The sequence below is a fragment of the Zalophus californianus genome, chromosome 1 (assembly GCF_009762305.2).
Source record: "Zalophus californianus isolate mZalCal1 chromosome 1, mZalCal1.pri.v2, whole genome shotgun sequence".
Lineage (NCBI taxonomy): Eukaryota > Metazoa > Chordata > Mammalia > Carnivora > Otariidae > Zalophus > Zalophus californianus.
Window position 1 is genome coordinate 13,166,292 of NC_045595.1, and position 21,311 is coordinate 13,187,602.

General features: G+C 54.6%; 1 protein-coding gene across 3 annotated transcripts in view; it reads left to right on the forward strand.

Annotated features, from left to right (window-relative positions):
- SLC27A1 (solute carrier family 27 member 1) overlaps positions 1 to 20,339 on the forward strand; it is a 33,947-nt gene extending 13,608 nt beyond the window's left edge. For all 3 annotated transcript variants that reach the window (XM_027586467.2, XM_027586469.2, XM_027586468.2), the window contains exons 3-13: positions 8,102 to 8,496; positions 8,617 to 8,778; positions 8,878 to 8,947; positions 9,725 to 9,816; positions 9,889 to 9,998; positions 15,059 to 15,268; positions 16,374 to 16,500; positions 16,593 to 16,730; positions 16,805 to 16,969; positions 17,359 to 17,505; positions 18,913 to 20,339. In XM_027586467.2, coding sequence (XP_027442268.1) covers positions 8,102 to 8,496; positions 8,617 to 8,778; positions 8,878 to 8,947; positions 9,725 to 9,816; positions 9,889 to 9,998; positions 15,059 to 15,268; positions 16,374 to 16,500; positions 16,593 to 16,730; positions 16,805 to 16,969; positions 17,359 to 17,505; positions 18,913 to 19,070 — 1,774 coding nt within the window. In that variant the 3' untranslated portion in view covers positions 19,071 to 20,339. The remainder of the gene's footprint in view (positions 1 to 8,101; positions 8,497 to 8,616; positions 8,779 to 8,877; positions 8,948 to 9,724; positions 9,817 to 9,888; positions 9,999 to 15,058; positions 15,269 to 16,373; positions 16,501 to 16,592; positions 16,731 to 16,804; positions 16,970 to 17,358; positions 17,506 to 18,912) is intronic.
- Positions 20,340 to 21,311: the final 972 nt, after the last annotated feature.

Here is a 21,311-nt window from a genome sequence, read left to right on the forward strand (position 1 = left end):
TGTCACTGCTCCCCAGCTTCCAAAAGTGGGGTAATTTGGTCTCCATTCCCATTTTCCTAGTCTCTGTGTTCACACTTAAAAAAAAAAATCCCTTTACTGGCTATTTTGGGCCGGGGGGTGGTTAGGGGGGAGAACAGGGAAGCACAATGATCAGTCACTGTCTGGGTGTTTGATCTGCCATCTTTGTGTGAAATCACCCATGACTCTTCTCACCTGTGGCTCCTTCCTCATCCATCTGTTTGAGGCCCCATTCTCAAAAAGGCTATACAGCCTTCCATTGTAAAGACTGGCCATTGCTTATTGGACCCCTCCCCTACGGCAGGACATCGGGTTCTTCCCCATCTTCTGCTCATTGGAAGCTACAAATGCATAGCACTATCATTTTCCGCATGTGACTTTAACGTGCCAAGACTGATCTTCTAATTAGTGGAATGATCCAGAGCCATGGGGAGAGTCCCATCACTGTGCAGTCTCCTCCCACTCTCTGCTTTGTTCACTCCTCTCTACCCCACTGACCTTGGCTCTCTTTTAAATGTGTCAATCTCCTTCCTGCCTCCAGGCCTTTGCACTCACGGTGCTGTCCACCTGGAATGCTTACCCCTCCGAGCTTGCACTTACCTGTGAGTGCAAGGAGTGTGAATCCCAATTTGGAGTGGCATTGGCAGTAAGGAATATTTACAGCCACATGTAACGTGGAGTTCTGACATGAGATGGCTTCGGGTTGGTCAGTTCATGGTGCAGCATGTTGTCATTGACCCAGGTTCCTTCTGTCTTTGTGCTCTGCCATCAGTGCTGCAAAGGTTTAGCGTCTCCAGCTGGGTACCCTCATGGTCTCTTGGTGGCTGCTGTGGTTCCAGCCATTACATGTCAGTGACAGCTTCTCTGGATAGAAGAAAGGGAACATGGGACTGCTATGTCCCATGTTGCAGGGATTGTGTGAAAGTGGCTGATGTGTTGCAGGGAGGTGTATGCGCTGGGAGTTCAAGGAGCCAAGGGGGTCAGCAGACAGAGTCAGATTTCCAGGGCTTTGAACACTGAGCAGAAGAGTGTCATGTGTCCAGGGAAGGGTTCTGAGCAGGAGAGTAGCATAGCTAGACTGGTCTGCACCAAGGAGGAGGAAGGTGGCTCAGCAGGGAGGGTTTGGGGCAACCAGGCAGAAAGTGCACTTGTGGCCGGACAGTGGGGATGGAGACATGGTCTCCCTTGTATGGGGTGCTGGAGTGAGAACAGTAAGCAAGACAGACAAAGGTCAAAGATGAAGTATGATGTACAGGCATATCTCGTTTTATTGTGCTTCGCAGGTATTGTGCGTTTTATTGTTTTGCTTCGTTTTTTGGTTTTGGTTTATTTATTTTTATTTTATTTTATTTTTTTACAAAGTAAAGGTTTGTGGCAAAGTGTTGCACACTTCTCTTGGCACCATTTTTTCTCACATCATTTGCTCATGTTGTGTCTCCCTGTCACATTTTGGTAATTCTTGCAATATTTCACAGTCTTTCATTATCATTATATTGGGGATCTGTGGTCAGCGATCTGTGGTCAGTGGTTATGACTCGCTGAAGCCTCCGATGATGGTCAGCATGTTTTAGCTAAAGAAAGGAGCTAAATAAAGTTTTTTTTTGGGGGGGGGATTAAGATATGTACATTGGTTTTTTTTTTTTTAGATGTAACTACGGTGCACCTAATAAATTAGAGTATAGTGTAACGTAACTTTTATATGCCCAAGGAAACAAATTCATTTGATTTGCTTTGTGGTGTTATTTGCTGTATTGTGGTGGTCTGAAACCAAACCCACAGTATTTCCAAGGTACACCTGTATTCGCTGTTGTAACAAAGTAGCACGAACTGGGTGACTAAAGACAACAGAATGAATTCTGCTATGGTTATAGAGGCCAGAAGTCTGAAATCGGGGTGTGGGCAGGGCTGGATCTTCTGGAGGCTCTGAGGGAGAATCTCCCATGCCTCTCTCCTGGCTTCCAGTGGCTGCTGGTACCCGTGGCAAGTCCTCGGTTTGAGGTTAGGTCCACTCCAATCTCTGCCTCTGTTTTCACATGGTCTTCTCTACGTCTGTGTCTCTTCTTCTGTCTCTTATAAGGACATCTGTCATTGGCTTTTCCCCATGTGACTTTAATGTGCCCTAATCCAAGATGATCTCTTCAAGGTCCTCGACTTAATTAGATCTACAAAGACCCTTTTCCCACAAATGGTCACTTTCACAAGTTCTGGAGGCCAGGACTTGGATATATCTTTGGGGGACCACCATTCACCCCACTGTGCAGGGAGTAGGGCCTGGCCCAGGGCAGAGCCAGGAGACCAGGAAGAGCTGACTACAGCACTGGTCCCGTTGTGTGATGGTGGGGGCCGGGCTGGGCTGCTGAGATGGCTAGATTCTGGCTAGTCTGCATTGGAGAAAGTCATTTGTTCTATCCGTCCCCGAGGACCCCCTGGGTGCCACACTTCATCTGGGCTTGGGGGAATGCCATGTTCAGCGTGATATGCTGTGAATGTGTCAGGTACCGTTCCTGTCCGGTGGAGCCCACAGTCTAGCGAGGGAGAAGAATAATCGAGAAGGAAATGAGGACACAATAAAACATCAGAAATTGACAAGAAGGCTTGAACATGTTGGGTTGCGGCGGGGATCGCTGGTGGCGACTTCAGCCAGGGTGATCAGGGCAGGGCCTCTGGTGCGAGTAGGCAGACGAGAGGAGCCAACCTTGCAAAGACCTGGGGAAAGGAAGAGGGAAGAACAGGTGCAAAGCTCAGAGGCAGGATCCCGCTAGGCAGAGTAACAACGGACCCCTCTTACTCAACCCTTTTTCTTCTCTGGGCACTTAACACACTTGACAGGTATTAGGCTGAGAATTGCATTGTTTGGGTGGCTGCTCTGGGCCCTGCTTCCTGTTTGTAAATAGGGCAGTGGCGGGACCTACACTTTGTTGAGCTGGAGATCACCTCAGAAGTCGTTAGGTTCAGTCTTCAGACAATCCAAGTAAGGAAACTGAGGGCTATAGAGAGGGCAGGGTCTGCCCAGGCCCCACAGCTTTAGGCAGTCGAGGAGGCTTTGAACTAAGACCATGAACTCTGGGGCACTTTTTCCTTCTGGGCCGTGCTGGGGCTCAGAGCTCCTGGACAGATGCTTGAGAAATCAGTCCCGCCTCCTCCTTGGACCCTTACCCCTGGGGGCTTCCTGGGCTGACCCCTGCTCTTATAACTTGCTTGCTCCTCTCTCTTCCTCGCAGGGTGGATACGAATGAAGTTGCTGGGTAGATAAAGTGCTAATTCCCTTCTGATTTCTTACTGACAGTGCTTCCTTCCGTGGGGAGAGGACAGCAACAGAGTTGATTGAGAATATAGGACGTGCTGGGCCCCGTCTTCAGAGATCTACCTCTGCCTCTTTTCTCCCCACCATGCCCTGGGAGGTGTGGAATCTCATGGTCCCCATCTACTGGGAGGCCCAGAGAGGGAGGCATCTGCCCGTGGCCGCTGTATGAGTGTCGCCAGGCTACCGTAACAAATGACCACAAACCCGGTGGCTTAAACCCACAGGAATTTGTCTTCTCCAGAGTTCCGGCGACCAGAAGCCTACATTCGAGGTGCTGGCAGGACATGCTCCCTTGGAAGGCTCTAGGGGGAATTCTCTCTTGCCTCTTCCAGCTTCTGAGGGCTCCAGGTGTCATGAGCCTTGTGGCCACGCCACTCCAGTCTCCTCCCCTGTGTTCTGTGTTCTCTCTCTCTCCTTAAAAAGACACTGTCATTGGATTTACGTCCCACCTGGGGAATCAGGATGATCTCATCTCATACGTACCTTAATTACATCTATAAAGACCCTACTTCCAAATGAGGTCACAGTCTGAGGTTTCGGGTGGACATGACTCTTCGGGGACACTCTTCAACAACCACAGTTGTGTGCAGGCAGAAAAGGTAGGGCTGTGCTTGCATCAGCCCCGTGACACCAGTGTTTGTCCTGTGCTTCATGCTGCTACTGTATCCTTGGACACGTTAGACGGGGTGCTCGCTCTCGTAGAAATCGACAAAAAACTCCAGGAAACTGATAAAGGAAGATGGTAGTTTCAGACTGTGATGATAGTGCTGAAGAAATAAAATGGGCTGGGAGCATATCAGTTACCCGTCAGTTCCATGGCCGTGTAACAAATTACCCCGGAACCTAGAGGCTTAACACAAGGCTCAGTATTATTTCCTGTGGCTTCTGTGGGTTAGGAAGTCAGATTTCACCAAGATGTCACCATCTCGTCTGCTCTGCCACATCTGGGGTCTCTGCTGGCTGACTCAGAATCCGGGGCCATAATCACCGAAGTTTTGTTCACTGAGACGTGTTGTTAGAACACCTGTATGCGGCCTCTCCACGTGGTCTGGGCTACCTTGCGACTCGGTGCTGGGTTCTGAGGGCCACTGTCTCCAGAGAGTGTGAGAACATCTGTGTGCCTAGAGGAAGGGGGTGCTGTCTCTGTGCCCCCGTCTCGGAAGTCACACAGCATCACTACTGCTATGTTCTCTTCATTAGAAGTGAGTCCCTGAGTGGGGTTGTAAAAATATTAAAAAAAAAAAAAAAAGAAGAAGAAGAAGTGAGTCCCTGACTCTGCCCCTGCCCCCCGAGAGGCGGGGAAATAGGACCTGCCTTTTGAAGAGAAGACCGTCAAAGAATTTGCAGGCATGTTCTCAAACAGCCATAGTGATCCAAGCTGGGCAGGGCAGGGAAGACCTCCTCAGGCAGGAGACATTGGAGCTGAGAGGTAAAGGATGTGCAGGAAGCCTGATGAGAGGTCTGGGGGAGAATATTCCAGCAGTGGCAATTGCATGGGCAAAGGCCCTGGGGGCAGGAACCTTTGCTGTGCTGAAAATCAGGGAAGGAGGCGAGAGTAAGCTAGAGGAATAGAGGATGGTGAAGTGGGCAGACAGATGGGACTGGGGCAGGTAGAAGCCTTCACGGGCCCCTTGGAGGGTTAAAACATTTTTGTGGGGGGAGGGCGCCTGGGTGGCTCAGTTGGTTAAGCATCTGACTCCTGTTTTCGGCTCAGGTCATGATCTCAGGGTCGTGCCCTGCATCGGGCTCCATGCTCAGCATGGAGCCTGCTTCAGATTCTCTTTCTCGGGCGCCTGGGTGGCTCAGTTGGTTAAGCGACCGCCTTCGGCTCAGGTCATGATCCTGGAGTCCCGGGATCGAGTCCCGCATTGGGCTCCCTGCTCAGCGGGGAGTCTGCTTCTCCCTCTGACCCTCTTCCCTCTCGTGCTTTCTATCTCTCATTCTCTCTCTCTCTCAAATAAATAAATAGAATCTTTAAAAAAAAAAAGATTCTCTTTCTCCCTCTCCCTCTGCCCCTTGCCCCTCTCTTATAAAAAATAAAAAATAAGTAAAAGATTTTATTATGGAAGATTTCGCACCTACCAAAGTGGAGAGAATAATGTAATGAGCCCATGTGCCCATCCCCCAGCATCCATGACCTTCACTTGCTCTTCCTCCGCTGTTTGAGTCCCGCTGGCACATCCTTTCACCTGTTAGTTTTCTAGAGTCTGTCTCTGGAAGGCAAGGAGTTCCCCTTTTTAACCTTGCTGCAAGACAGTCTTCCTGAGTTTTCTTGTTCGTTTTTATTGTCGTAAAGCGTGTATAAAATTTACCTTAGTGACATTGAGCACATTTCACTGTTACGTAACCACCACCTCTGTCTGGTTCCAGGACATTTCCATCACCCTAAAAGGAAACCCTGTTCCCATTAGCAGTCATTTCCCCTCCCCCTAGCCCCTGGCCACCACCAATTGGCTCTGTTTTCATGGGCTGTTTTTTGTTTGTTTGTTTTTAAGATTTTATTTATTTATTCATGAGAGACAGAGAGAGAGAGGCAGAGGGAGAAGCAGGCTCCCAAGGAGCAGGGAGCCCGATGCGGGACTTGATCCCAGGACCCTGGGATCATGACCTGAGCCGAAGGCAGACGCTTAACCATCTGAGCCACCCAGGCGCCCTCATGGGCTCTTTTTGAGGTATCACTTACGTATAATAAAATACACCCATGCTAACTGTATGTTTGGGGTTTTGACAAAGGTCCACATCCAGGTAACCACCACCATCAAGATACAGAACATTCCCATCTCGCCACAAGACTCCTCCTGCCCCTTTGCCATCAGTATTCTAATCCCCCAGCCCCAGCCCTGGCCCCCTGCTCCCACCGATCTGCTTCTCCCACCTGATCGGCTTCGCCTCTGCAAAGCAGGTGCTCACTGCCGTCTGGGGCGTGAAGGAATCCGTGCCTCTGCACTGGTTGCCAGGGAGGGGCGGGATGCTGGGCTCTGGGTTCAGGGGCTTGGATGTAGTCATTCAGCCTCTGTTTGCTGAGCATCTACTATGTGCCAGGCTCCTGGTCAGATGCTTCCCCTGGTCATTGCTAACAGAGGCTTCGAGGAGCAGAGCTCTGGGATTGGAGGCCGTTGGTCACCCTGAGAGTAACAGGGCAGGCACCCAGAGGGAACCGGTGGGCAGCAACCTTTGTTTATGCTCCTCACAGCTGTCCCCATGCCTGCCCCTCTTCACAGCAGCCTTGCCCTGAGACCTTGCCCCTCCTCTCACCAAAGATCTGGCCAGCCACAGAGATGTGACTGCTTTTTTGGGGCTGCAGGGTTCAGGCCTGGCCTGGGAGATCCAGATGCCTCTCTCTCTCCCTCCAACACTGTCCTTTGGGATTATTTGTGGCAGGCTCACTGCATTCCAGGAGAGTGGGGCCTCAGTCTATCTCCACTGCTGTCTCTCCAGGGCCTAGAACAAAAATAGACATAAGTCCCTGTCATCCAGAACAGGGAGAGATAGCCCAGGAGCAAGATGGTAGATCAGTACCCTGCATATGGTATTTGACAGTATAAGTGCTGTGTTGAAAAAAACAAAACAAAACAAAGCAGGGACCAGAAAGGGGGGCGGTGGTACAGTAACAAATGGGTGTCCAGGAATGGCCACCCGAGAGGGTGGCATTTGAGCCAAGACCTGATGGAAGTTGGGGGGAGGAGCCATGTGGATGTTGGCAGAAGAGTGGTCCAGGCAAAGGGCATCATGGCCTGTGCAAAGGCCCGGAGGTAGGAGCGTGCTGGGTGTGCTCAAGGAACAGCAAGAAAGCCCTGTGGCTGGAGTGAGTGAGCGAGGGGGAGGTGGTAGGGGGAGCAGGATGGAAAGGGAGGTGGAGTGGGAGAAAGTTGGGTGGGGGGGGAAGGGTTATGTCTGGGTCACCCCTGGGTCTTGCCCATCTTGGGCCTGGCATATGGTAGGTGCTCATTATTTGGGAGAGGAGTGGGAGAGTCTGCCTCTGTGCTGGCTGCTACCTCTAGGGATGGAGGGCGCACTGAGGTCCCGGTTTGAGGACATGAGCACAGTCCGGCCTGTTTACTGGGCACCTGGTATGTGCCAGGCTCCTCGGCCCATGCAGATGTGACTTCCCCTGGGTGCTCACAATCTGGGGGTGGGGGGAATACACTCATTACCGAGTGGCTTTGCACAAGGGCTTTGATGGAGTATAGGGGATAGGGAGAGCTCCCAAGGTGGGCAAGAGAGCATTTTCTGAGCACAGCCAGTGCCGGGCCCAGTCTGGCCCCATCTGGGGGACTCTATGCCTTGATGGGGGAGCAGTGGGCGTGTGCAGGGGCCGAGCCCTGGAAGTCTTCCTGGAGGAGATGATGAGGACGCCAGGTTGGGGTGGATGGAGCATGAGGAATCCAGGCTGAAGGTGGTGGTGTGGTCCATGGGGAGGCTCTGGTTGTCCCAGGAGAGAGAAAGAAGGATAGGCCTGGGGCCCCTGCTCCCTCAGGGTCACTGAGCTAGCTGGGGTGGAGAAGGACAGAGTAACTCTGATTTTCATGGCATGGCATGGCGTGGCCAGCTTTGACAATCTGTGTACTTCTGGCTTGGCTGGTAAATAGCCCTTTCTATGCCCTTAGTACCCCAAGAGACCCGGCAACCAAAAGGTCCTTATTGAACCTTTGCCATCCTTGGGGGCGCAGGGACCTTTCCCTCTGCTTTCCCCAGGTGGAGATGCTGAGGCTTGGAGAGGTCTCCTGGAGGCCAGGCAGGGCACCCAGTGACGCCATCCCCTCCATCCCCCACTCCCAGCGGCCTCTTCGTGCTGATCCGTGTACGTCTGGAGCTGCGGCGGCACCAGCGCGCCGGCCACACCATCCCGCGGATCTTCCAGGTGGTGGCGCGGCGGCAGCCGGATCGCCTGGCGCTGGTGGACGCGGGCAGTGATGTGTGCTGGACCTTCGCGCAGCTGGACGCCTACTCCAATGCTGTGGCCAACCTCTTCTGCCAGCTGGGCTTCACACCAGGTGACGTGGTGGCCATCTTCCTGGAGGGCCGGCCAGAGTTCGTGGGGCTCTGGCTGGGCCTGGCCAAGGTGGGTGTGGAAGCTGCTCTGCTCAACGTTAACCTACGGCGCGAGCCCCTGGCCTTCTGCCTGGGCACCTCGGGTGCCAAGGCCCTCATCTTCGGAGGGGAGCTGGCGGCAGGTGAGGCTGGGTGCAGGTGTCATCTTGAGCCAGGACCCTGGGGTTTCCAGGGCTGGGAAATGGTGTGGTGCCTCCCAGGCCTTGGCTGGCCTTGACCGTGACGTATGTTTTGGGCCGCAGTGGTGGCCGAGGTGAGCGGACAGCTGGGGAAGAGCCTGCTCAAGTTCTGCTCTGGAGAATTGGGGCCCGAGGGCATCTTGCCGGACACCCAGCTCCTGGACCCGTTGCTGAGGGACGCCTCCACAGCCCCCCTGGCACAGCCCCCTGACAAGGGCATGGATGGTGAGGCCAGGGTGGGATGCCCTTCTTGCGCCAATGCCCACCCTGTCCCCTCAGCCCACTCACCCGGTCCTCGGTCCCCAACACGCGCCTCTCCTGCAGATCGACTCTTCTATATCTACACTTCGGGGACCACAGGGCTGCCCAAGGCTGCCATTGTAGTGCACAGCAGGTAAGGGGCCTGTGGGCCTCACCCCAGCTTTGGGGAGTGACTCCAGGTCGCCTCTACGGCTGACCCCTTCCCTCAGATCTTGTTGGGATCTTGGGGACATTTCTATCTTAACCCAGTAAAACCCACGGCCCATCTCAGGACAGTGCTGCTCTGTGTCCCTCCTTGGTCTCTTGCTGCTCTTGCTCCCACCCCTAATGGCCCTGTTCCCCTCAGTGGACACAGGAGGATTTAAAAAATCCTAAACCAGACCTCCCCTGTGCCAGACTTCCCTCTATCTGCCTTGGCCCTCGGAGTAAAATCCATGCTCGCCTTGTGCACCGCCTGCCAATTCTCTGCTGTCCTGTTGCTCTTCTCCACCCCTTGCTCATGCCCTCGGCTCCTTACACGTCCTCAGATCTGCCACGGTCCTTCTAGCCTCGGGGCCTTTGCACATGCTGCGCCCACCACCTGGACGCTCTTCCCCAGCTTCCCCTGCCCCCTCCCGCCATGGCTCCTTCTCACAAGGTCTCAGCTCATGTGTCACCTCTCCACACAGGATCCTCCAACCTCTCTGGCTGTGTCACCTTCAGCCCCTCTCCGTTTCTCAGCTCTCTTGTATTCCTCATGGCCCCTAGCACCAGGGATAATTATTGGCAGCATGTTCTTCTCCCCCACCCCTGTGAGCTGGGCTGGCTCTGCCTGGGTCCCTGCTGCGTCCCTCCCTCCCCCGCCATGCTCCCCCTACTCCCATGCCCCGGAGGATGTAAGTCCCAGCCCCTGCACCCCCCGCCCCTGCAGGTACTACCGCATTGCAGCCTTCGGCCACCACGCCTACAGCATGCAGGTGGCAGACGTGCTCTATGACTGCCTGCCCCTGTATCACTCGGCAGGTACTTCGGGCAGGTGGGGGCGGGGTGGGGGGGCAGGGACTGGGGACTCCTCACCGAGCCCGCCCTTTGCAGGTAACATCATGGGCGTGGGGCAGTGTCTCATCTACGGGCTGACGGTGGTCCTCCGCAAGAAGTTCTCAGCCAGCCGCTTCTGGGATGACTGCGTCAAGTACAACTGCACGGTCAGGCCCCGCCCCTCCTGCGCCGGCCCACTGCCTTCCACCTGCTGGGCCACCCTTGTGGTGCAGCCACTCTCCCGCCCGCCCTCCAGCCTTCCCCCTCCAATGGCCGAATGGCCACTCTGGAGGGGGACAGGAGGGTGGCCAGCCCCACGCTAAACCTTCCCCCGTGTAAACTCAGTGGATCCACATGACTGCGTGAGAATGGGCAAAGGCATCACAAAGACCATTTTGCAGGTGGGGAAACTGAGGCCTATACTGCAGCTGGGATTGGGCCCAGGCTGCTTGAGTTCTCTAAAGAGTCCGCCCTGTGCCCCCAGCATCTTCCCTGCTGGTAGCTGCTGGAAATCAGGAAATGAGACCAGTGTGTCCAGTCATCCCCCTGGGCTGGTGAGGTGTGGGGCTTCCAGGTGGGGTAAGCATGAGGTAGAGGTGGACGACATCCATGGTCCTGGAGGGGAGGGGAGGAGGGGGGGTGCTGGGCCCTGTCCCCTCCTCTCTTCTTCCCTCCACGGTGAGAGGAAATCAGGCTGAGGATCTCAGTGCCCTGATGGCGGTAGACATACAAGTGCCAGCACGTTCCTCCAGGAAGAAGGGGTGAGGAGAGGAGAGGAGAGAATGGTCTGTGGCCAGGGACTGACACATTGGCAGGTGCCTACCTCACCTTGGACAGGTGGGGCCCTGTTTAGGCTGGCTGCCCAGGTCACACAGCTGGGCAGGGTGGGGGCTCTGGGCTGGCAACCTAGGGACCCCTGGGGGCAACGGCTGTGATCTGCTCCACTTTTGAGGATTTTCTGTTTTGCTTGTGGGGAACCCTGGAGGATTGTTGTTAAACCAAGTCTTGAAAGGCGAAACAGTCTGTTTTATTAACTTGATTATTGAGAGTTGTGCATACAGCTGTCCCCCACTCTCTGAGAGTGCCAGTTATATGGCTTCGCTGTGGGGAAAGACCTACATCGGTACCTGATTTCACTAACCAAAAGAAATCCGAAGAGCATTTTTTCTTTTACGGGGAAAAAAAAAACACCGCATTCTGGTACTAATGTAGGTCTTTCGTAAAAGTGAGGTGTAATTCAAACTTAGAAAGCAGGGGATATGCTTTGCTTGACGTCGTTTCAGCTTATGAAAGCTTTCCTAGGAACGCTCTGTTTTCGGGGAGCGGGCAAAGTCTGTGTACGTGGATGTGGACAGAAAGTATAGGCAATTCCCAAGCACTGTCACTGGCCCCCGAGGGCCTTCAGACACCCCATCGTGCCCCCTCTAGCCCCACCCACATCCCTCCTTCTTCATCATTGTGAAGCAGCTCCCAGAGAGCAGTGTGTGTTCTTCATAGAGATGCTTCCAGAAAACCTCTGAAAGATGAGAACCATTTTGTTTTGTTTTTGAGGCCAAAGTCGTATAAAAGAAACCATTTTTATTTTTTTAATTTTTTTTATTTATTTATTTGAGAGAGAGAATGAAAGAGAGAGAGAGAGCATGAGAGGGGGGGAGGGTCAGAGGGAGAAGCAGACTCCCTGCTCAGCAGGGAGCCCGATGTGGGACTCGATCCCGGGACTCTAGGATCATGACCTGAGCCGAAGGCAGTGGCTTTAACCAACTGAGCCACCCAGGCGCCCCAAAAGAAACCATTTTTAAAGTGGACAGTTCAGTGGTGTTTTGGATATTCACAGTGTTGTGTAACCACCACCTCTGTCTAGTTCCGGAACGTTTCCATCACGCCAAACCGTCTGCACTAGCAGTCAGTCACTCCCCATTCTTGTCCCCTCACCCCCAGCCCCCGAGGCAACCCCTAACTTGCTTTCTGTCTTTATGGATTGGACTGTTCTGGACATCTCTTGTAAGTGGGACTCATACACTATGTGGCCTTTTGTGTCTGGTAAGGGCTATTGTTAAAACAAAAGAATTGAAAGCAGGGTCTTGAAAGGATATTTGTACACCCTTGTTCGCAGCAGCATGATTTACAAGAACTAAAACATGGAAGCCACCCAGGGGCCACCAGCAGGTGAATGGATAAGCGCAATGTGGTGCATTCACATGACGGAATGTTACTCCGCCTTAAAGAGGAAGGAATTCTGGCACGTTCCACAACGTGGATGAACTTCGAGCACATTGTGTTGAGGGCAATAAGCTAGTCACCAAGAGACAAATGCTGTATGATCCCCTTCTATGAGGGACTGAGAGCAGTCACAGTCCTAGAGACAAGAAGCAGGGTGGCGGGGACCTGGGGCTGGGGGAGGGGGTGGGGGTGGGGCGTCAGCAGTTAGTGGGGACAGAGTTTCAGTTCTACAAAATAAAAAGTCTCAGTTCTACAAAATAAAAGGATGGTGGTGGCTGCATAACAGTGTGAGTGTCCTTAATACTACCAAGCTGTACACTTAAAAGTGCTTACGATGGTAAATTTCCCATTATTATATGCGAACACAACAAAAAAAGGAAAAAAATAAAAAAACACCTGTAAGCTCAGCACCATCATCACAGCCAAAAAGTGACACTGACCTCTCAGTGTCATCAGGAATCTGGGCAGCAGCTCCATCCACAGTGCCTCACTGGGTCAAAATGTGGTTTTCCCCTGTTTCTATAATTTGAAAAAATCCGTTTTTAGAGGAGACCCACACATTTTGACCAGTCGATGTGTCTCATGAGAATCCCTTCATCTGTAGGAGCCCCTTCTCTCTCTTTTTTTTTGTCTTGTATTTACTGAAGGGTTGTGTGTCCTATAGTATTTTCTGGGTATTGCTGGGGTGTCTCTTAACATGTTCCTCTGTCCCCGGTATTTCCTCTCCATTGGGTCCATCCCAGTGTTTCTCAGCATGAGGCTAAGGATATCTGGGGCTGGGTCATTCTGGGGGCGGGGGTTGTCCTGTGCACTGGAGGATATTCAGCAGCATTCCTGACCTGAAAACACTAGATACCAGGAGCACCCCCACCCCAGTTATGAGCATTAAAAATGTATCCGGATGTTGCCAAGTGTTCTGTGAGGTTGAGAACCCCTGGTCTAGATACTTGATCAGCTTCAAGTTCAACTTTTTTTTTTGTGGGAGGCCCGCAGTGTCTGGGGTCCCTCTCTGTCCCTGACATGCCATACTCCACTGGGCACTGCTCACTGTCTCCGGACCCTTGATAGTCTGTCCTGTTTCTAAGAAGGGAATTTCTGTGTCAAGAGAAGGTACCCATTAAACACTGAGGGGCCCTTTAAGGAATAGACAGAATCCTCGAAGGATCTGGTGTCTGCCTCTCTGAACTGACCTGAGCTGTCTTCCCTTCAGCCCAGGGTCTGTCCGAGGGTCCAGGCCAGAGGTAAAGATCAAGTGTTTGTTCTCAGTGCAGGGACACAGCCTCAGGGCCATGAGAAGTCATTGTCCCCTAGCGGGCTCAATCATGGCTGATTTGCTCCTCCCCTGGCCTGAAGAGGACAGCTGAGAGCTGCTCAGGGCATGGCTGGGACTACCTGGTGATGGTTTGGAGGGCAGTACTTGGGCAGGATTTGGTGTCATTTGACAGGAGCCAAAAGCCTAACCTAAACCCTGGCTTCCTGAAGAAGGGGATTTATTACTCATGGACCTGAAAGAGGCCACATGGGGACAGCTTCAGGCATAGCCTGATCCAGGAGTGCCTCTGGCTCTCTCTATTTCTTGTCTTCCTCCTTCCTGAGTGTACAGCTTCCTTCCCAGCCCTGCTTCTCTGGGAAGGTTCCCAGCAGCTCCAGGAGAGAAAGAGCCTCTCTCTTCCTCTCGGTTTATCAGACGTCCCAGGGCTGATTCTCACTGGTCTAATTCTAGTCAGGTGCTCATCCTTGAACCAATTAGTAGCTGGGGATGGACTGGGCTGATTGGCCGGGCCATGCCCTATGTTCCTAGAGATGAGATGGGCTGGACCACGGACATAGTACGACCTGAGCCTAGGGGGTAGGGAGAGAACTCAGCACCATATCATTTGGATCTTGCCCCACCCTGCTTACCGCCTGGTCAGCAGCTGATGATCTTGGGCATGCTGTTTCCCTCTGTGGATCTCAGTGCCTTCATGTCCAACATGGGGTGTCGGGAGAATTAAACAAATGAGCTCTGTGCTTGGCGGGTAGAATATTTAGCACGTTTGTTTATTCATCAGAGATTTAGCAAGCGCTGTTCAGGGAATGTCTCTCCGTGGCAGTGATCTTTGACTCAAACCCTGAGGGCCCAGATGTGTCCCGGGGAAGAAGGCGCCAGGCAGAGGGCACAGCATGTGCAAAGGCCCTGAGGAGGAGCCCTGTGTGGCAGCAGCTGTTGGTGGGAAATGGAAGGAGAAGAGGCAGGGAGGACGGGGGTGGGGGGGGGAGGGGGGCAGAGGGAATTGGCCACTGGCAGAAATTTGGACTTCATCCTGTGTGTGAGGGGAAGCTGTCAGTGCTTTGGAGCTGTGATGATCAGCCTGGCGGTTAATCCCGAGCATGTAACTTCTTCATTCAGACTCTGGGGCCAGGCTGCCCAGATTCAAATCAGCTTCTACCGCTTATCAGCTTTGGTCCAGTTACTTACTGTTGGTGGCCCTCAGTAAAACTGGGGATGGTGGTGGTAATCATTTGGAAGTCAACCCAGAGATGAGGACTGGTAGGCCCCTGGGGTATTTGGGAAATGACCCTCCAGGAGTGGATCCTTGAGACAGGGAGGGAAGGAGCCCTGCAGGGGGGCGCCAAGGAGCAAGGGACCCGGTTGGCAACTGAGGCTCAGAGAGGCAGTGCCGAGCGCACCCGGAGCTAGGGCTGTGGGGGACAGCCTCCGACCGTGGCTCTGGGCTGAGGGCTGCCCTGTGGGGTGTTAGCGGTGCGCCCCGCCTTCCTGCACTGCTGTGGGTCCCCGGAAGCAGTGTGGGGAATGTAAGGGCAGCAGAGGGGCATGCGGGACGCTGAATTCATCCTTCTGCCCACCCCCCCCCCACCCCCAAGTGAGGATTCAGCAAGGGGTAGGCGTAAACGGCCTGGGGGGGGGGCGGTTATTACATGGCCCTTAAGACCGATTTGTTCTTAGCGCCCAGGTTGGAGGGATGACTCCCCTCGGGCCCACCCCTCGCTAACCCCCCTCCCCCAGGTGGTCCAGTACATCGGGGAGATCTGCCGCTACCTGCTGAAGCAGCCGATGCGCGAGGCCGAGGGGCGGCACCGCGTGCGCCTGGCCGTGGGCAACGGGCTGCGGCCGGCCATCTGGGAGGAGTTCACTGAGCGCTTCGGCGTGCGCCAGATCGGCGAGTTCTACGGAGCCACCGAGTGCAACTGCAGCATTGCCAACATGGACGGCAAGGTGGGCGGCCGAGGGGTGGCGCGGGCAGGTTATAGGGTTTGGGGATCGCGGCCACCTGGGCCTCCCCGGCCCCCGCGTTCTCCTAGAACAGCCTGACCTGCTGGGAGGGCCCGGCCAGACACACAGGGCGGGGGAATGGGGAGCTCCCAGGACTGCCAGGGCACACACAGTCCTGGGTCTGTGCCACCAGAGTTCAAGTCCTCCGCGAGGCCGTGTACCTTGGGCCAGGGCCTCAGCCTTTCTGAGCCTCAGGTCCCACCTGTGGGGGTGGCAGGGGAGAGCAGGGCTCTGGGGGATCCTGGGCCAGGGTTGGGGTGCCCATCCCCTCCTACCAGGTAAGTCACTCAGACTCCTTGGGCTTTGGTTTCCTCATCTGTAAATGGGGATGATAGCTCACTGGGACCATGAGCTCAGCACAGCACCCCCAGGTAGCAGGCTCTCTGCAAGATGCATTTATGATTAGCAATCACTGTCTCCATTCTGCCTGAGCAGGACCCTCTCTTATCAAGCCTTACCAAGCCAGGCATAGAGCAGGAGAATGATTATAAAGCAAGCGCCTGGGGGCAGGGATTGCTTTGTGTCTGTCTCCGTGTTGGGGCCCCAGTACCTGAGAACCAGGCCCTGCCCACCCCCCCATCCCCCACGCATATCTGTTGAAGAGACAGCCCCAGAAGATACTCTGGCCACGCTAACAGAAGTTGCTGTTCTAACAAACATACCCAACAGCATAGAGACAGGCATTTCTACTCATCAGACTGAGCCAGGCAAGGTGACATGCAGTGGGCAGCGGGCCCCAGGGTCATTCTAGGCATGTACTTCCTGCCAGTATAGAGGGTTTTATGGACCAGGAGGTGGTGACCAGTCAGTAGGTTTCCTCACATGAATGTGGAGGAGGCTGGGAAGGTGGGAGGAGGGGGCCTGAGTCCTGGGAAGGAGGCACTGCCCTTAAGACCCCCTTTTTCAGATCACCCAAGGTCACAGAGTTCAGGCAATGCAGGGGTTGCCTGAACTAATTCCAGGCCCTGGGGCAGGAGAGGCAAGGTGTCAGTGGGGAGGACGCCGTGCCCCCCGGGGCTCCTCATCAACTCGGCTCGCTCCATCCCAGGTCGGCTCCTGTGGCTTTAACAGCCGTATCTTACCCCATGTGTACCCCATCCGGCTGGTGAAGGTCAATGAGGACACCATGGAACTTCTTCGGGATGCCCAGGGCCTCTGTATCCCATGTCAGGCCGGTGAGCCAGGCCCTGCCCAGTCCCCTGGGGAACTGGGGCCCCCATCCCCTCCCTGCCCACCCAGCGCAGCCTGAGGGTGGCCTCCTCCCCAGGGGAGCCCGGCCTCCTTGTGGGCCAGATCGACCAGCAGGACCCGCTGCGTCGCTTCGATGGCTACATCAGTGAGAGTGCCACCAGCAAGAAGATTGCCCACAGTGTCTTCCGCAAGGGTGACAGCGCCTACCTCTCAGGTGCGAAGACCCTGGGGGGGCTGGCTGTGGGGATGGTGGGCCACCATCTCACCTTTCCTGCTCCCCTCTGCCAGGTGATGTGCTGGTGATGGATGAGCTGGGCTACATGTACTTCCGGGACCGCGGCGGGGACACCTTCCGCTGGCGTGGGGAGAATGTCTCCACTACGGAGGTGGAGAGCGTGCTGAGCCGCCTGCTGGGCCAGACAGACGTGGCTGTGTACGGGGTGTCTGTGCCAGGCAAGCTGGGGTTGTGGGGGTGGTCCTAGGGTATGGCAGCCCCAGAGGAGCCAAACCTGCACAAGCTTGGAGGCACAGGTGCCCTTGGGCAGTGCTCAACCTGGGTCACTGCACACGGCAGCCTGGGTGGGAGCACTGGATCTGGAGTCACCCCTCATGAATGATAATCAACCTCGGTTTCCTTATCCAGAAAATGGGATCATGAAAGCGACTGTCTCAGGGTTGCAGGGAGTGCTGCAGGAGCTCAATAACATGGTGACTGCTTCAGCAAATGTTAGCTCAGATGGAAGGGACTGGAGATCAGAGGCCAGGGGCCTCTGTTTGAGGGTGTATCCAGTCCTGTGGTGAGACAAAAGGTGGGGTGTTCTCAGCAAAACCTCTGTCTCTAGGAGTGGAGGGCAAAGCAGGCATGGCAGCCATCGCGGACCCCCACAGCCAGCTGAGCCCCAATGCGCTGTACCAAGAGCTGCAGAAGGTCCTGGCGCCCTATGCCCGGCCCATCTTCCTACGCCTCCTGCCCCAGGTGGACACCACAGGTGCGGCCTCCCACCTCTCCGTCTGTCCATCCATCTGTCTGTTGGTTCAGCAACCATTTGCTTATTTGTCCTGGTTTAGGCCCCCCTGCCAAGTCTGATTGCAATGGTTCATGGTCAGTGGGCACTGTGGGTGCCCGTAGGGCCCTTCTCTTATTTTATTTGCACTATTATTTATTCCCATTTGTCGATCCCAGCCCCACTAGGCATTCTGCGGTGTCTGGCGCCTTTCTTCCATTGCCCGCATTTTTCTGATGACCAGGAAATTTGAGAACTCATCTCGTACCTGTGAGGTTTCCACTCCTGTAAATCAGCTGTTTGTATTTTTTGCCTATCTTTGTATAGCCTTGCTGTCTTTTTCTTTTCGATTGACGAGAGTTTCTCCTAATATTCCAGATGTTAATTCCTTAGCACTTTCGGACATTAGGAGTCTTCTCTTTGGGAGTCTGTTAACGTTGTTAATGGGGCCTTTGTTGAAAAGAAGCCCTTCATTTTGATACAAACTTAACTTTTTTTTTTTAATCTTATGGTTTGTGCTTTTGAAGTTTTATTTATTTATTTTTTAAAGGTTTTTTTTTTAAGATTTTATTTATTTATTTGAGAGAGAGGGAGAATGAGAGATAGAAAGCACGAGAGGGAAGAGGGTCAGAGGGAGAAGCAGACTCCCCGCTGAGCAGGAAGCCCGATGTGGGACTCGATCCCGGGACTCCAGGATCATGACCTGAGCCGAAGGCAGTCGCCCAACCAACTGAGCCACCCAGGTGCCCCTTGAAGTTTTATTTAAAACGAGAAACCTTCCCAACTCTAATGCACACAGGTCTCCTGCCTGGGTTTTTTCCTACTCACCCTGCCCCTTAGCCTTATCTTTCATGGAACATTTCTTTAATTGTCCACTGCAGGGAGTGCAAACTGTTTCTTAAAGGACCAGATAGTAAATATTCTGTTTTTCGGGCCATGTAGTCTCTGTCCCAACAACTTACCTCTGCCTCTGTTGTGCAAAAGCTGCCCTAGACGGTGTATAAATGAGTGGGTGTTGCTTCGTGCTAATAAAAACTATTTACAGAACAGATGATGGGCTGAGTTTGGCTCTCAGCTACAGGTTGCTGACCCCTGACCTACTGTGTGGCGGACTCAGCCCTGCCTTGGTCTCGTGGGGAGTGGACACGTGCCCAGGCAGGGAATACACAGTGTATGGGGCTGTGATGGGGTAGTGGTCAGGGAGGCCTCCCTGGAGGAGGGGGCATGAAGTCAGGATCTGAAGGACAAGGGAGAATCAGGCAGCAAAATGGGGAAGAATGTTTCCAGCTGAGGGGACGGCCTATGCAGAAGCCTGGAGTTGTAGAACAGGATGGTGTGTTTGGGGTTCCCAGAACCCCCCCCTGCTGAGTACCCCCATCCTCACCCCCACAGGCACTTTCAAGATCCAGAAGACTCGACTGCAGCACGAGGGCTTCGACCCACGCCAGACCTCGGACCGGCTCTTCTTCCTGGACCTGAAGCAGGGCCACTACCTGCCCCTGGACCAGGGTGTCTACACCCGCATCTGCTCGGGTGCCTTTGCCCTCTGACACTCCTCCTCCACCCGTTAGAGACTTTTAGGCAGGCCCTGCCGGCGAGGCAGGCTTCAGCCAGACAGCCCTGCCTGGGGAGGGGCTGGTCCAGATGCACCAGGTGGAACCATCCTGGTGCTGAGCAACTGGACCCCAGCAGGAGCCCGTGGCTCTGTTACCTTCACTCTCCTCTTCCCCGCTCTGGGCTCTCTTCTGCCTGAATTCCTGCTCGTGTGTGTGTGTGTGTGTGTGTGTGTGTTCGTGTGTGCGTGTGTGTGTGTGTGTGTGTGTGTTTTCTCCCTGCTTCGCCGCCTCCCCCCAGTTCCATCGCCCTCACCTCTTCCCTCTTTCTCCTCCCTTGCTCTCTCCTGGGATCGGTAGGCCTCGGGGCCTCTGTGGGTCGTCCCTGCTGGGTCATGGACCCAGAGTGGAGCCTCCTGGCCTCCGTCTCAGCTGTGCCTTAAGGATCCTCAGTCCGGGCCTCCCTAGGCTGCTGGGCTCCAGCACATCCTCACCCTGTATGAGCTCCAGGCAGAGCCTCCATCCTCTCTCCTGAGGGGAGGAACCACGGGTGGTCTGCCCTGCCCACCTGGATGTAGGGGGCCATTGTCAAGGAACCTCCAGGCGAGCCAGAGATCTCCCAGGCTGGGCCAGTTGCCTTTTGCACTTAACCATCTTTGGTGGGTCTCCCACACCCTGTCTGCACTTCCTGATGCCCAGAAGCTTCCAGAATTGACTGTTACCACTTGGACATTGCCCCTGCCCAGATGTCTCCTTTTAGGCACCTCCATGGAGCTCCTGCTAGAGGGGCCTGGAAGACTGCATTGGGTGGCTGTCCGGCCCACCATTCAGATGCTCACCCTGGCAGAGACCTCCCGGGTGTACCCATATGGCATGGCTGCTGGTGGGACCCATAGGGGTGGCAGCTGTGGTGTTGGGGGAAACCTCTTGCCTGGGGGTGGTGTCCGAGATGGACTTTTGGGCCTTGGGGGTTCCAGCCCATTGAATATCCCTGCTGGCCTTGTTGGTGACAGTTCAGACCCAGCATTGGTGGTACATCCTGGACGACACAGCTGGGATGGCTTGGACATCCCCATCGGCCTCGTTGGTGGCTCATCCTGGACTCCTGGGGTTGGGACTAGCCACCCAGACCGTCCGGCCTACCCTCCTCCTGCAGCGGCATCCAGCCCCACGAACGCTGGGGCCAGCGCTGTTGCACGTGGGCCTTTCCAAGCACCAAGGTTTTGTCTCCTAGTTGAATTTAAGAAATAAACCTGCAGAGTGTCCAGGGCCTGAGTCCCAGTTATTTACTGTCTGTCCCCATGTGGCGCAGAACCCTTTCTGAGTTTCAGACGGCAGGACGTTTTGCTGGGGAACTCATGTTCCCCAGACACCAGCAAGACACACGGCCTTTTCTTGCTGCCCCCTGGGTGGCCTTAAGCCCAGCTGCAAGGCCTCTGGGGTCTGGGGACAGGCTGCGCGCGGGTTAGCGGGCTAGCATCCTCGCTGCCTCCCGGCAGCCTCCGGGGCCTCACAAAGTCCTGCCCCAGCTTCAGTCCCGATCTGCCTGTGGGTTCTGGCAGGTGCCCCAGTGTGGCCATAGCTCTGGGTGAGAGCTACAAACGTGGCTGTTGGAGCTGGCATTCTAATCCAGGACCCCCAGCTCCGGAGTCTAGACACTTAATTGCAACTTCCGGTGTTCCACCTGCAGTACTATAATGTCTCTCTCACCTTGTCTCCACTTCAGGGGACAGAGGAGGAAAGGTTTGTGATGACTGAGCATTTGCTGGGAAGGGGCAGCCCTGGGGATGGGTGGGGAGTGGGGGATGGACGAGGCCCTGGTTGGCCCAAGGATGGATGAACCATTGATGGCTGGGGCTGGTCCTTGGATGCCTAGTGCGCAAGGAGAGGGAGGCAGGAGAAGGATCTGCTGCCGTTGGGGATGGAGTGTCCCGCTGTGCTGATAAAGCAAGTGCATTCTCTATGGCAGCCCATCAGACCTCACAACCGCCATGGTCCCCATTGTACAGATAAGAAAACTGAGGCATGAGGAGGGGAGTGAAGTCAATGCCGGCGGCCCCTAGCGAGAAAGCGGGCCAGCAGGACCTTTCTCGTTCCGAAGCCTGTGACTCTCAGCAGGGTAAGAAGCTCCCTCTGAGCTGGCAGGAAAATAACACCGGTGACTCTCAGCAGCAGGCTCTGTGTTTGTCTTTTTAATTAATGACAGACTTTATGTATTAGAGCAATTTCAGGTTTATA